The 14,613-nt window shown below is 46.3% G+C and overlaps 2 protein-coding genes across 6 annotated transcripts in view; one reads left to right on the forward strand and one right to left on the reverse strand.

Moving 5' to 3' along the window:
* Positions 1–3,253: 3,253 nt before the first annotated feature.
* Positions 3,254–8,689, reverse strand: rhogd (ras homolog gene family, member Gd). 2 transcript variants are annotated; one of them, XM_017723530.2, is made up of 2 exons: positions 8,603–8,689; positions 3,254–6,678 (listed from the first exon to the last, which is right to left on the reverse strand). In XM_017723530.2, the coding sequence occupies exon 2, from the start codon at positions 6,647–6,649 to the stop codon at positions 6,074–6,076; it is 576 nt and encodes a 191-aa protein (XP_017579019.1). In that variant the 5' UTR covers positions 6,650–6,678; positions 8,603–8,689; the 3' UTR covers positions 3,254–6,073. The 2 variants fall into 2 exon arrangements, with proteins under 2 accessions (XP_017579019.1, XP_037396586.1); XM_037540689.1 differs by lacking the exon at positions 8,603–8,689 and adding an exon at positions 6,840–7,019.
* A 1,889-nt stretch (positions 8,690–10,578) lies between these two features.
* Positions 10,579–14,613, forward strand: part of si:ch211-274f20.2 (calnexin) — an 11,818-nt gene continuing 7,783 nt past the window's right edge. Inside the window, exons 1-6 of one of the 4 annotated variants that reach the window (XR_005130516.1) lie at positions 10,579–10,756; positions 12,278–12,351; positions 12,444–12,502; positions 12,627–12,768; positions 12,859–12,940; positions 13,162–13,354. Coding sequence is in view for 1 of the 4 variants with exons in the window: in XM_037540286.1 (XP_037396183.1) it covers positions 10,694–10,756; positions 12,278–12,351; positions 12,444–12,502; positions 12,627–12,768; positions 12,859–12,940; positions 13,162–13,354 (613 nt within the window). In the remaining 3 variants the exon portion in view is untranslated. The remainder of the gene's footprint in view (positions 10,757–12,277; positions 12,352–12,443; positions 12,503–12,626; positions 12,769–12,858; positions 12,941–13,161; positions 13,355–14,613) is intronic. The other 3 variants (XR_005130517.1, XR_005130518.1, XM_037540286.1) reach the window with 3 other exon arrangements.

Raw genomic sequence — 14,613 nt, forward strand, 5'->3', positions numbered from 1 at the left:
TATCCAGGCTGAGCACGCTCTGCTTCACTTACTCAGCCCAACACTGTTAGAAACCTTGTCCCTCCACTCACTGGCCACTGCAGTAGGTCTACTTCTGCCCTATAGGTCCACTGTAGGTGTACATACGGTGGCCCATGTGTTATCATGCACGATTCATCAGCCGCTTTCTATCCTGCTCCCGATCTGTTCATCGTTGATCATCGTTGATCGTTGATGATTGTTTCAGATACGCTGTTGACCAGATATTTTGGGTGGTGATCATTCTGGTGATCAGCCTCTATGAGTTTACCAGGCTAAGTAGGTGATGCTGGGTGTCTGTGTTGCACTGAGAGTTGTTAACTACCCAAACATGTTCACTGTATATAGAATACAACACATAACAGTACATAACATGTATGGATGGATATATATATATATATATATAATATATATATATATATATATATATATATATATATATATATATATATACACACACATCCATCCATCCTCCACCGCTTATCCGAGTCGGGTCGCGGGGGCAGCAGCCTAAGCAAAGAGGCCCAGGCCTCCCTCTCCTCCGCCACCTCCTCCAGCTCTTCTGGAGGGATGCCGAGGTGTGTGTGTGTGTGTGTGTGTGTGTGTGTGTGTGTGTGTATTTGTGTATACACATCCATCTCTCCATTCCTGAGAGGCCCAATGGTCAAAATTGACCGTTAATAAAGCGCTGAGAAGCAGTTGAGACTGCATGGGCTACTGTCAGGGGTGGATCAGGGTCTTGCAAAGCCTGTAAACTGTAAACAAAACAAAGAAACAAAACCAAGACCTGAAGCGTAAAATTAAGCAAGTGCTTTTCTGTGAGATGTGAAACACAGTTTTCTCTTTTACTGCCAAACCAAACCGAGTCGGCAATGACATGAAACGTGGGCGGCACCATTTCTTCGCTGACTGAATTATATTCAATGGCTTTTCTTTCATGTAATGTTCACATCTGCAGTGGAAGGTCCCAAATATTTGAGCATCCACCCCACCACACCCCCCTCCCCGCCTCTCCCCTCCCCAAGGCCGTTTAATCCACTCCCTGGCTACACTCTTTCAACCGAGGCCTTATGAGGTCAGGGTTTCTAATAAAGTGAACTGCCCATCTCAGTCAAACCCATTCAGAGCCTTGAAAAGCATGACCTGTACAGGAAAACAGGGCAGAAGTCAGTTCAGTTCAGTTCAGTGGGGGAGACACTTTAATTTTTACGCACACGGAGTTTTAAACCTCACTAAAGGCATTTTAAAGGATGGTAGACAGTAACAAGAAGAACAAAACAATTATCTAAAAACACATCAGTGCTTTACCTCCTGGGCAAAGCCTTTCGGGGTCGTAGCTCCACACACAGCTCTGACGTTGTGCCGGTTTAGACTAACTGGTCTCTGCTGCTCCCGTGGTGAACGTTTCTTCTCCGCCCAGGAGTAATCCTTCATTACGGCAAAATTAAACCTCAACCCACTAATCACAGCGTCTCATTTCACAACAAAGGGTAATTAAAGTGGGCCTGTGTTGGACTGTCCTGAAGTAGCAGCCGAACGACTCCAATATTCACTCCTGCGCTGAATTCATGAATCTATTCCATCGGGGAGGCGCTCTCGCAGAGTAATTGCACTCATACTTCTCAAGGGTGTCGAGGATCACTCGGGCCAGCGCTACAGTGGGGCTTAAAGGTCACGTACGTTTTTCAGGATCTGAAATGTCTCCTGAAGTGACAGGACTTATGGTTTGCTTCTTGACTGATAATGAGGAGCACAAACATTCCTGACTCCAGAAAAGTGTAGCGGTGGCGGGAGGAGAGAGCGAGGAGAGTTTCAGCCATTCAGGATTGGTCATGCAGCGAAGAGTTGGTTACCAGCGGCCTCTAACAACAAGGCGTCCCTCGAGATGATGTGAGGCAAACAGTCTCTAGGATACCATGTTGGGTGATAGCAAAGAAATGCTGTATTGCCATCTAGTGGAATATAAAGATTATGGAAATTATTCCAGGATCTCATTCTTACACCACATAGTCAGGTGATCTCAACAGAGAGGTCTTGGCAAATGATTACAAGTCCTCTTAAACAGAGCTCTTCTGCAAAAAAACTGCTTATGTGGACGTGTCACTGGAGTCCTCAAGTCCAAAGTACTACAGTTTTCCTTTTCCTGCTTTCCCCCTGGTGTCAAGTGTGGGGACAGGATTGTATCACTGCTATAGCCATTAGTAACTATGAATCGGATTCAATTCATAGCCCAGATCTGAGTCAGTGGCTTTCCATCGCTGCACTTCTTAAAAGAGCAGCATGAAGATTCTTGTTAAAATCATCAGCATTAACTGATCACAAGCCGTTTTCCATCTCCCTGTGTTTTTCCAAGTAAACGACCGCCCACCTGTCCGGCCGGACACTGAAGGACGACTGACTGTCGAGCCCTCCTGCTGCCCACTTCAGACCAGCTGCCCACGCCCAGCTACCGCCACCTGCCTTGGACCAGCTGCCCACCCTACGTTGATGTTCTCATGGACTCCCAGCTATTACTACCACTATTACTACTGCTATTAATATTAGTAGTATAATAACTCTGTAGGTAGTCTGACCAGAGGAGGACGGGTCCCCCCTGGTGAGCCTTGGTTCCTCCCAAGGTTTCCTCCTCAGCTCTGAGGGAGGTTCTCCTTGCCACTGTTGCCCCCCTGGCTTGCTCACCTGGGGGTTTTACATTCCTGTTAAAACTCTGTCTTTACTGGAATTCTGTGAAGCTGCTTTGTGACATCATCAGTAAAAAGCGCTACAAATAACTTTGATTTGACTTTTTAAGTCACTTGTGTTGTTAGGAGAGAAACTGCAGCTTAGCTGTAACCATGAAAGGAAAGAGCAGAGAGCAGATCATCGCCTTTAACACACAAGAGTGCAGTTAAGGTGAGAGTGTGAGCTGCAGTGGAGCCTGCAGGCCGCTGTGCTGCAAGCAGTGATGCATATCACCTCCTTTTGTTGTGGCTTGTGCGCAGGAGCAGCGGAAACCTGCTTAAGTAAGGGCACGAACGCGGTCTGCACTCTGGCATGTCAGCAACAAAACGCCGTCCCGCTTACTGATTGGTTTCCTCTTTCCATCTTCGCAGTCACTCCTTTCCACTCCGACTTCTTGCCCACGGCCGGGTGTTTTTCCTCTGAGCTCGACAAAAAAGTGAGTCATTCACCACCATCACACGTACAAGGACGCCGGCGAAGGCAGGAAGGTGAAGGAAGCACCACGGCTCATAAATCAATCGTAAATTATAATTTTATTTAGCATAATTTAAAATCATACACTGTTAGTTCATTTATACAAATGACAAATTTCCAAAAAATCAAGTTCCCAGTGTATAAATGTAGTACCATACACCATAGCAGGCAGACAGAGGCAGCCTGAGGCCTCGTCTGTTCAATTCTGACAGCATTACAGTGAAGAAGGGAAAGAAATAACAAGGAATGGTTCACCGACAGACGAGTCGCTCTCACTCATCCTTTCCACAGTTTTCAGTTCTGAGGGCTTTTCTCTCACAAACACCTCCATGACAATAACAGACCCATCAGTGGATTTGGTTTTTGTGGTATTCTATCCAATAAAGCAAAAAATAAAGAATGGCTTATAAAGATATTTACTTTTTCTTTTTAAAATGCTCACAAAAGAGCAGATCCATTTACTCAGTGAGAGAAATCTGACATCTTTGCATCCAAAGGCACTCTTTGGCTGTTTTGTAGACAAAAAAATCAAAAGTAAAATTGTAAAATAAAAGCTATTAAGAGTCGAAATGCAGGTCTAACCGTTACAATAACCCCGAGACCTTGTCACATACAGAAATGTGCACCAGCTTTTTAGCACGATTTTAAAAAGGAAACTAGGTGCGCCTTCAGCATTCAAACCACACCAGAGTTCAGTCATGTCAGTTTTGCATTTGTTTCTGCTACAAAACCCGAGATGGCGATCACACATGTGAAGGCGTACAGGCGCCACATTTCCAGCTGATTAAAACCGAAAGGCAGCAGCCATCATCACAACCACATTACGCTCAGACTCGCCTCTCAGATGCACAACACTGACTTACGGTTGAGCTTATGTAGTTTGCCCAATAGTAAATCACCGTCTGCACCGGGAGAAGCAGATTAAGGAAGTTTGGGGAAAAAAAAATAATCCAAACCAGACAATGAAGCTGATTGTGGTTACAAAAGGCAGATTCACCTGTTTCTTTTTAAGGCAGTCACCGTGAACTCCGGCTCCACAGCCCACAGGTATCAAACACTTCAGAGTATAAAACAAAAGGCACAAAAATAACGTTCCTGCATTCATATGCTCTTATTATCCGTGTTAGGCAGAGACCAGTCCAGTTATGTGTGTTCTGAATAGTCAACATGGTGAGATCGGTATCTGGAAAGCGTTCTGCACATGCACGGCAAAGTCGTTTACCGATATCTCGATCAAGAGTCGGCATCTCCAATGAGTCAGTAAAAACTCCTTAAAACAGCTGGTGTTCATATGCTTCATAGCCCAAAAGTAACATGTCAGTTATGATCATCTCACAGAAACTGCAGCAACAAGAATATTCCTCTCCTTTTCCTCAAGAAGTGAATGTTGCAGCTTTATGCAGATATTTAATAACGCATGCGAACAGTTCCACCATATGGGGGATAATGCCTGTGACTAAACCGGCTGCAAGTGCTGGGCACGTACGATTTGCTGTTAACTGTAAAATGTATAGAACATCCACTCAGTCCTCCAGCAATGCGTCACAGGGATGACACTGCGCTAGACACTGAGGGTTCTGACCGGAGCGGCCCGGATGCCTGGTGCTCAGCCTCCGGGCACAGGGGACAAACGCTCCATTTACTTTCATGGTTTTGTTCGTCTGTCCCACTGCGGCTGTTACTGAAACATGCCCACTCGTACGCAGAGGGCACACGGGAGGCACCGTAATGAGGCAATGACATCGGGAAGCTTCAGATATTTATAAAAGGACCGGCAGGGACTTTAAGTACAACAGACTAACTTTAGAAATAGATCAGGCATTTAGAATTAAGCTCACAAGGTCACTGCAGGTGTGTCAGTAAGGCGTTCCATAGATCTTTATGGGTATTTTTTTTTTTTTTTTATGCATAAATGAAAAAAAGGCAACAGGGAAGTCCGGGCTACAGATTTAAGAGAGTCTGATAACAGTACACTCATTCTGACAAGACTAGACTTGGCTGTGCCATGTACTGTCACGCTGCCTCCATACAGTTACAGCCTTCCGTGTAGCCCAAACCTGCCGTGACCCTTTGGATAAGGCACATAGTTTACAAGACCATCACACCAGGCTGAGACCTGACCCAGCTAATATGATGATTTTCTGGATGTTACACTGGCAGTTATGAAATACAATACATGTCGAAAAGGTTCTGGAACAGAAGCTCAATCTCAGGTATTTAGTTAAGAATCAAGATCGTGGCTTATTGCCAATCGAGCCCGGGTCACTCAGCGGTCTTTTCTCACTGGCACGTTGTTTGTGCACTGGGTGACGATCAGAGCTGGATTTCTGAGTATAATAAAAAACAGATATGAATGTGGACAAAGTGTCACGTCAGACAGAAGGAAGAGCTGTGCTTTTCTCCTCAAGTAAATCACTGCTGCTCAAGTAAATCACTGCCAGTTCAGGGGACTGTCATCCTCCACCACCGGGCCAACAGGTCAGAACCTCAACCAACCTCGTGTGTATTGCTTTATACTTTATTAGCGGAATATTTCCATTTATGTTGCGTTTCCGTTTTCCACAGTCACTGAGGTAAGTGCAAGCGATCTTGACAACCACATCGTTCCGAGACGAGGAAGGAGGCCAGAAAAAAAAAAGTGGTTTAAAAATCAGGAGCGAATGCTTCAGTTACAGCGAAGAGCGCATACTTTGGTGGCTGCAAAACACAAATCAGGAAGCCAAAAACAATACGGACAGTGGTTAAAAAAAGACGTGAAGCAGGAAAAATGGCTATCGGCACCAGGATCATCCAAGGTATGTCTGTCCACCGACTGCTGCGTGTCCATTTCCACTGGCAGTCTCCTGGGGAAGCAAAGCGACTACAAAAGCACGCACTTCTTGGAATTCTTTTTGGTGACTGGGTAAAGCACGGCACGCACCGCCTCCGCAAACACTTCTCTGACACCTTCCTGGAGCAGCGCTGAGCACTCCAAATACTTAACCGCGTTAATCTGTTTGGCCAGCGCGCTGCCCTGCTGGTGGGTGGTAGGAGCCAGGTTCTGCTCCTTCAGCTTCTTCACGGTTTCGCTGTCAGAGCGCAGATCCTTCTTGGTGCCCACGAGGAGGATGGGCACGCTGGGGCAGTGGTGTGAAACCTCGGGATGCCACTTGTGTCGAACGTTAGCATATGAGGAGGGGCTGCCGATGGAGAAGCAGATGATGAAGACGTTGGTCTGTGGGTAGGAAAGCGTGCGCAGGCGGTCATACTCTTCCTGCCCCGCTGTGTCCCAGAGGTTGAGGCTGACCGTGCGACCATCCACACTCATCTGAGCGCTGTAGTTGTCGAACACGGTGGGGATGTACTCCTCCGGGAAAGCGTTGGTGGTGTACGAGATGAGGAGGCATGTTTTCCCCACAGCCCCATCGCCAACCACAACGCACTTTATCGTCTGCATCCTTCTTCAGTCCACACCAGCAGGGACACCTACAGCGCATAAGGAGACCCGAGTCAGTCAAGTGCAGTTTTAACCCGTTATGAAAATGCCGTTTCAGCTCACACTTAACTGCCATAGAAATAACTACGTTTTTTATTATTAGTAAAAATACAAATCTAAGTATTTAAAGCAGCCAAACTGGCTGATTAACCTTCTTGCTTTGTAGCTGTTGATACTTAGTAGCTCCAAAGTGACCACAGACACAGCCTGAGCTCAAATAAACCAACACCACACGCTGTGCTCTACATACGCTGCACAGACCAGAAACGGTGTTTCACTCTCATTCACACGCCTGACATCTGAAACATGAACACGGAAGCCAACAGCTTTAATAACGATTAGTTAAGTGATGCTTTTAATCCCACAAACGGGGAAATTCCACCTCCGGATTTAACCCATCCGTGAAGTGAAACACCACACACACACTAGTGAGCAGTGAGCACTCTTGCCCGGAGCAGTGGGCAGCCCAATCCATGGCACTCGGGGAGCAGTTGGGGGTTAGGTGTCTTGATCAAAGACACCTCAGTCATGGACTGTCGGCCCTGGGGATCAAACCGGAGACCTTACGGTCACAGGGCTGGTTCCCTGACCTCCAGCCCACGACCCCCAGGTCATCATTCTGACAGGTCCAACGCTGTTCAGCACGTTATTATTAGTCTAAACTCTGATTTCTCAAATCACGTCGACAACAAACAACACTCAGTAAGTTAGCTGGGTAGATAGTTGGTTAGGTTAGTTGGTTAGATAGTTAGTTGGTTAGGTTAGTTAGTTGCTTGGAGAGTTAGATAGTTAACTAGTTAGTTGGTTGGTTAGTTAGATAATTAGTTAGATTGTTAGTTGGACAGATAGTTAGATAAATAAATAGTTTGTTAATTGGTTGGACAGTTAGTCAGATACATAATTAGTTAGTTAGATAATTAGTTAGTTGGTTGGTTAGTTAGAAAGTTAGTTAGATAATTAGTTAGATTGTTAGTTGGTTGGACAGTTAGTTAGATAAATAATTAGTTAGATATTTAGTTGGACAGTTAGTTAAATAATTAGTTAGATAGTTAGTTGGTTGGAGAGATAGTTAGATAAATAAATAGTTTGTTAATTGGTTGGACAGTTAGGTAGATACAAAATTAGTTAGTTAGTTGGTTGGTTGGTTAGATAGTTAGTTGGTTGGACAGTTAGTTAGATACATAATTAGTTAGTTAGTTGGTTGGTTAGATAGTTAGTTGGTTGGAGAGTTAGTTAGTTGGTTGGACAGTTAGTTAGATAAATAATTAGTTAGTTGGTTGGACAGTTAGTTAGATAAATAATTAGTAATAATTAGTTAGAGCACCTTAAGCACAAACTCAGTTAGTTTAGTTAACTTAGCGCCGTGTTTTACTCGAGGAATTCACTCCGGTTTATCCAGCATATTAAAGCAGATATTACGCGGAAAGTCGTCGCAGTTGGGAAGCCGGTCGGCTGGCTGGCGAAGTTACTTGAAGCCGGATTGAGGAAGCGGAGCGTCCAGCCTCCACCCAGCCGGCTAGCGCGCAGGCTAACGCGAAGGCTCCCGGCCAACATTACCGCGTATCTGACAGCTCCGAGAGAAGCGGGTCCGCGAAGACCAGCAGCCGCCTCTCCCAGCTCGGTAACGCTAAAACACTACGGCCGGACTTCACTGCGCTCTCCGCCGGGCGCCGCGGGCCCCGCTCTTCACCCAGCTCCGCTGCGTTAGCCGCGCGGCTAACCAGTTCCAACTAGCTGAGTTAGCTCTCAGGCTAACGAGCTAGCTTGCTAAACGGCCCGTGTTCCAGGCTTCGGGAGCGACGCCGCGGGCCGTCTGCACGGACCGGGTCCCGGATTATTTAACAGCCACTTCAATCCAACCCGCGAAAGCTAAATGTACCACGCAGGATCAGCCAGTTTAGCCAAATATCTCACCGCCTCAGAGATCCTCCCGCGCCCGCCTCGACCAGCGCTCAGCACCGCTCCCACCAGCAGAGCTGCGCGCAGTGCGGGCAGACGTGCTCTTCAAAATAAAAGTCCAATGTTGACATCAACAATTCTGCGGTTACAGTATTTGCATTAGTTTATTTACCTCTTATTCTCCAGGGTATATTTTGGTTTGTCTAGCCGAATTTACCTGACCAAGGGAAGGGAAAGTATTCAGTAACTGCATGAAATAAATGCAAATTGTAAAATAAATGTAGTAATATGTAATAAAATTTAATAAATGTAAAATAATATCTCGGAGATTAGACCGAGTACAGATAACCATTTACTGTAGGAACTTTCTGTGAGGAGCTTTTAGAGGTGAACGCCTGGTTCCTATCACCAGCACTGCGAGCAGTTCTGAGTTTCTCTTTCACACCAATCCGCTCTGTGTACATCTTGACTTTTTAAATCCGTGGCATTCCCCGATAAGGACCACGCTGTACATTTCAGAGTACATCACTGTTTGTACCTTGGGAGAGCGGTTATCAGCTCCAGGCCTGGCCGCCCACTGTCCAGCACAGTTTTATTGATTTCCTTCCCAAACTCACCTCATCCAGCTCATCAGCTACTCGCTGGGCCATTCAGGAGCTGGACCTATTGAGCCGGACAGGGTCCCCAGGAGCTGAAAATCACTGCCTCAAGGACGGAAGTTTGCTTTTATCATTTTAATTGACACAAAATAATAAGTTAGGGTTAGGGTTAGTGGGAAAACCCACGAAATGTTCACAATTCTGCATAAACAAATAATTAAAATGTGAACAAAGTCATTCAGAGCAGTTTGTAGATTCTGCGGTTCGGATTCAGATGAACGACCATTTGACCATTTTCAACATTACATAAGAAAACAGGTTCCCATCACCACCATTTCACACGGAAACAAGCCGGATGAGACTGTTTACACGGGCATGGCTGAATTCTAGTTTAATAAGTCATTGTGGGCCACTGAAAAGCGCCTGAGATGAGAATGTTATTAAAGTCCTCATAGGAAAGTTCATCTGGCAAATATTTACAGCCATGCGGGCCCGGAGTCCTCTCTGTGCCAACGGGGCAGACGGAACAGCTCGAAACTTTAAAGTTTCCTGTATAAATAAAAAATAATGCGTGGCCTTGATGATTAAGTCGTGGCCATGACTTAGTAAGGCGTGGGAACGAGATCACAGTTTACTAAGTTGTGGCCACACATTAGGATCTCATTCCCGCGCTTGACTAAGTCGTGGCCACGCATTATTTGTATTTATGCAGGATGTCAACAGCGGGGCTCCATAAAAATCTGAGAAAAACCTCGTAAGTAGTTTGTGGATTTTGGGGGAAATAAAGCACAAAAACATGCGTTTGCGAGTTGTTCTGGCTATTGCGCATGCGCAGATATCAACAACGCCGGGGGACTTTCCCGGCTCGCGGTGTACCGAGCAAGCTGATTGGCTCTTTTCCCCTGAAGGGCGGGACTTTTGAGCGTCCCCGTCGTGTCCCCGCAGTGGCGCCTCTCGGCCGCTGCGCCTCGCCAGCGTCTGTGGCGAGGCTCGAACCGCGGCTCCTGCTCTCGCTTCGCTGCAGAAACTGAGGCGGCCTGCAGTCCGTCGTCTGGAAACAAAGCGAAGCGCATTTAACCGAACCGGGTCTGTTTTAATGGCTGAATGTTCATCGAGAACGGCCGAGAATTGCTCGGTAAATTCGTGGATTCGGGAAGGTGGCCCGGTTCGGATGTTTAGTCAGCAAAATTGACTGCAAGTTTCCTCAGAGTGTCCGTGAATGAGCTCCTGACCAAAGTCCACCTTTAATAAGCTTGAGCAGGAAGCTGCTGCAGAACAAGGCAGAGGAGGCTAAAGCCCGGAGGACAAGCGAGCAGAACAGGCCTAAAGAACAAAGAACCAGATACACCAAGACTCAGGACGGGGGGGCAGACAGGTCAGGGGGGGCAGACAGGTCAGGGGGCAAGTGAAGGGGATTCTCAGGACAGGCTTGAGAAGAAGAGCTGCTCAGAAAACGGTCTGCTGTGCCCCGCAGGCTGAGCCGAGCTCGGTCCTCCGTGGAGCAGACATGGTCAGCCTGCTCTCGGGTCTGTGTCTCTGTTTGGCTTTCAGTCCCACCCAGGAGGACCAGGTCAGTCTGTCATGACTCCAAATCGATCAGTCAAACAAAAGTCTTATCAGCCATCAGTCTAATCATAGCTGAACGTTTGATGATTCATAATCATATATAATCAAATAATAATGTATTAATAATAATAATAATTAATCAATCACAGTCCACGATTCAAGACTTTGTCATCTGCAAAGAGGAACAGACACAATAAAATTCTTACTCTGCAGCGCCGCCAGCTGTCCTGTATAAACAAGGACTGAATAAAAGAACAGCGCAGTATTAATGTGTGGGAACAAGGTCCTAATGTGTGGCCACAATTTAGTAAGGTGTGGGAACGAGATGCCTTACTAAGTTGAAGCCATGCATTAGGATTTCATTCCCATGCCTTACTAAAGCGTGGCCATGATTTAATAATTTTGTTCCCATGTCTTACTAAGTCGTGGCCACATCTTTATTATCTCTTTCTCCTGCCTTACTATACAGACACCTGACTCCCAACTCCTCCCCGGGCACTGCGGATTGGGCTGCCCGCCGCTCCGGGCAAGTGCGCTCACCGCCCCCTAGTGTGTGTGTGTGCTCACTACTGTGTATGTGGTGTTTCACTGCACGGGTGGGTTAAATGCGGAGGTGACGTTTCCCCGTTTGTGGGACGAATAAGAGTCTCTAAATAAACCGATGGAGGGATGAATACTTTATTGATCCTGAACGATCAGCCAGTTTCAGTCACACAGGACAGTAATAATAAAAAGGGTGAAACAACATAAAACAAAACGAAGAATAAATACAGAAGCTCATCTGCAGTCACACGTACGACTAAAAGTAATCAAAACGATTATCCTGAGATAAAAAGGCAGTGCAGTAACGAGGAGGCGCAGGTAAGAGCTGAATAAATACGGTGCAGATACTGGTGCTGAAATAAAGTGTCCAGGTGTGGCTCCATTAACACGATCCTAATGCGAAGCCACAATTTAGTAAGGTGTAGGAATGAGATAATTAAGTCGTGGCCACGGCTTAGTAAGGCATGGGAACAAGATCATGCCTTACTGAGTCATGGCCAAGTGTTATTTTGGGATGTCATCTTATAAACTATGTAGTCAGTTTGTCTGTATTGAGAACTCTGAGGTTTTTTAATAAAGTGTGGCCTCAAATTAATATATTGAGGCCTCAAGTTAAGTGTATTATAACTCTTGGCCTCAGTTTGGTATTTTTGGCAGTGCCTTATTAATCCTGTCAGCTTAGAGGCTCTGGATGTTTGTAACTATGACCAGTTGTAAGACGCGTAAAGCGGCCAGTCGAGCCGGGTGCTGCGCTTTATCATCACACAGGAGTTTATATTTGTGGAAATACTAGAATAACGGGAAGCGCGACGGTCACAGGACGGGCGCGCAGACGTTTGCCATATCATTATAATATTCGCAGTCCTCTACTGTTCCTACCTCTGACTATCACTACTACCACTAATAATAATAATAATTAATAACAATAAGGGTTATTAAGGGTTGTTAAGATCACGTTTTCCGACCTTTTCCCGGCTGTCAGGGTGTGTACCGGTCTGTCGGCGCTCCAGCTCAGGCCTATTTCGCAGAAACGTTTGATGCGGACTCGCTGGACAGGTAACGTCCTTCCTACGACGGAAGTGTTTGAAGGTATCGGTCATCATTACTTTGCTCGTGTCATATGTTAACGCTCTGTGTTCATGGTGAAGAAGGTGGGTGCTGTCCCGGGCGGTGAAGGAGGACGATGCTGACGTTCATAAATACGATGGTAAGTGTGGCTTTTCCACCGCAGCGTCTCGGTGACGTGAAAAGCTTGTGTGAGACTGTTTGATGGTAATAACACTGAAGCAGTGAAGCGAAAGGAGGCGTGTTGCTCTCATGTTTCCGTTTAGGAGGGTGGGTTGTGGAGGAGCCCGAGAAGCAAGTGCTACTAGGAAACAAGGGCCTTGTGCTCAAATCTCCAGGTCGCCATCACGCTATAGCCGCGTACCTTCGCACGGTGCATCACTTCAGAGACAAACCCCTCCTTCTGCAGTGAGCCGTTTCAGCCAGTCTTCATTTATTACCTTCCCCCGTATTCATACAGGCTCCTCGGCTGAATGTATGACTGTGGATTCTTCACAGGTATGAGGTTCACTTCCAAAAGGGGATCGACTGCGGCGGAGCCTACATGAAGTTGCTCACTCATTCGGATGATCTCCGTTTGGTATGATAATCTGATGTCTACTGAGTTTTGGGCATGTAGTGATTTACACCTGCAGTTTGCACCCCGTTAACTGGGGGTATAGGTTGTAAGCTTTGTAGCTCCCAAAGACCCAAACCACAGCGTAAAACTGTGTGGCTCTATTTCCCCAACGTTTCCCAGTTAGGATACAGGCGAACACATCGTCGTTTGTTTATTCTTTTCCTTTTGCAAAATGATTTTAGAGCCAGTTCAGTGACGTCACCCCATACAGCATCATGTTCGGTCCAGACAAATGCGGCAGTACTTACAAGGTGCATTTCATCTTCCGGCACCGGAACCCTCGGACCGGGAAGTACGAGGAGAAGCACGCTCGGCAGCCTGAGACTGACCTGAGCGAATACTTCACCGACCGCAAGCCTCACCTCTACTCTCTTAGTAAGTCTCAGCAAGAGTGACCAACTACTAGTGACGTACTGGCCTTAAATCAGCAGCTACTGATGCAGATCCAGGGGGGGGGCGAGGGGTCAGGGTGTTCTTATCAAGCATTTCAGTACAAAAATAAACAAACCAACAAACAGACAAACACAAAGATGCACACACATACACACACACACACACACACACCGGGAGGCAGGATACACCCTGGTCAGGTCAGCAGTCCATCACAGGGCAGACAGACATATACGTTCACACAAAGATGCACAATTACTTAAATTAAAATCAGCTTGACGGGGTCCTGTCCCAGGCCGGCCAGTCCAGATCAGGCAACCTCAGTATCAGCCTTTACTCAACTCAGTCCAGCAGTGCCCGATTCAGTTCCAGGACATCCATAACATAGAGCAGGAATGTAGATCTTAACCCGTGTGTGCTGTTCAGGTCTGTGGGACTCATTTTCAATGTTTACCAAAAGAAAAAATAATGTGATTTATTATTATTATTTCATCCTCAGATTCTGGGCCTTTGCTCATTTTCGGTGAAGAACATATAAAATAATTCATTTCCAGAGCTTCACTCTGTTCACCCCCCACACATTTATACTACACATGTGGTGCTGGGCTGAACCCGCGGGGGGGTGAAAGTGTGGAGGTGCTGTGTCCTTCACTCTGTTCTCCTCCTACACGGCCTGCTGTTAGTGTGTGTGTGACAGGCTGCTGACTGGCTACAGCTGCTAAAGGAGAGCTCTATGCTGGACACCAGTGATATTTAAAACATCTGGTATTTTTACTTAAACTGTTATGACCGTATTGAAACAAACAGTAATGTGGTGGGTCCAGCAGACCGCTGAGCCGAGTTCTGCACTGCTGTCAGAGAAACCATTACGACTTTAAACGTCTCAGAGCGGAAACAGCTGGATATCAGGGCGGGGAAGCTGTTGTCTCCCAGAGACGCTTTACTGGGAGCCCTGCCAGAAAACATGGATAAATGTTCAGAGAGCATCTGAAGAGCATTTGGAGCAAGTTTATGAGGAGAGTGTTGTGTATGAACGCCTGGTAAGGGCTGATAGAAATCTGCGTGTACGTTTATAGTGCATCAGCTGATGAGCAAGCTTTTTGGAAATGATGTGAGTGTTCAGTTTCACACAGTTCATTTTTTATTTTAATTCTATTTTGCACGTGTTAGTTGTGACACGCAGGACCTGACGGATCAGTTTCAGTTTTTCTATATGTTTACAGTTTAGCGTGATGTTAGTGCTG

Source organism: Pygocentrus nattereri, chromosome 8, assembly GCF_015220715.1.
Source record: "Pygocentrus nattereri isolate fPygNat1 chromosome 8, fPygNat1.pri, whole genome shotgun sequence".
Classification (NCBI taxonomy): Eukaryota; Metazoa; Chordata; class Actinopteri; order Characiformes; family Serrasalmidae; genus Pygocentrus; species Pygocentrus nattereri.

Coding starts and splice junctions, on each gene's coding strand:
- rhogd (XM_017723530.2), bottom strand. CDS start 6,649: ATGCAGACGATAAAGTGCGTTGTGGTTGGCGATGGGGCTGTGGGGAAA.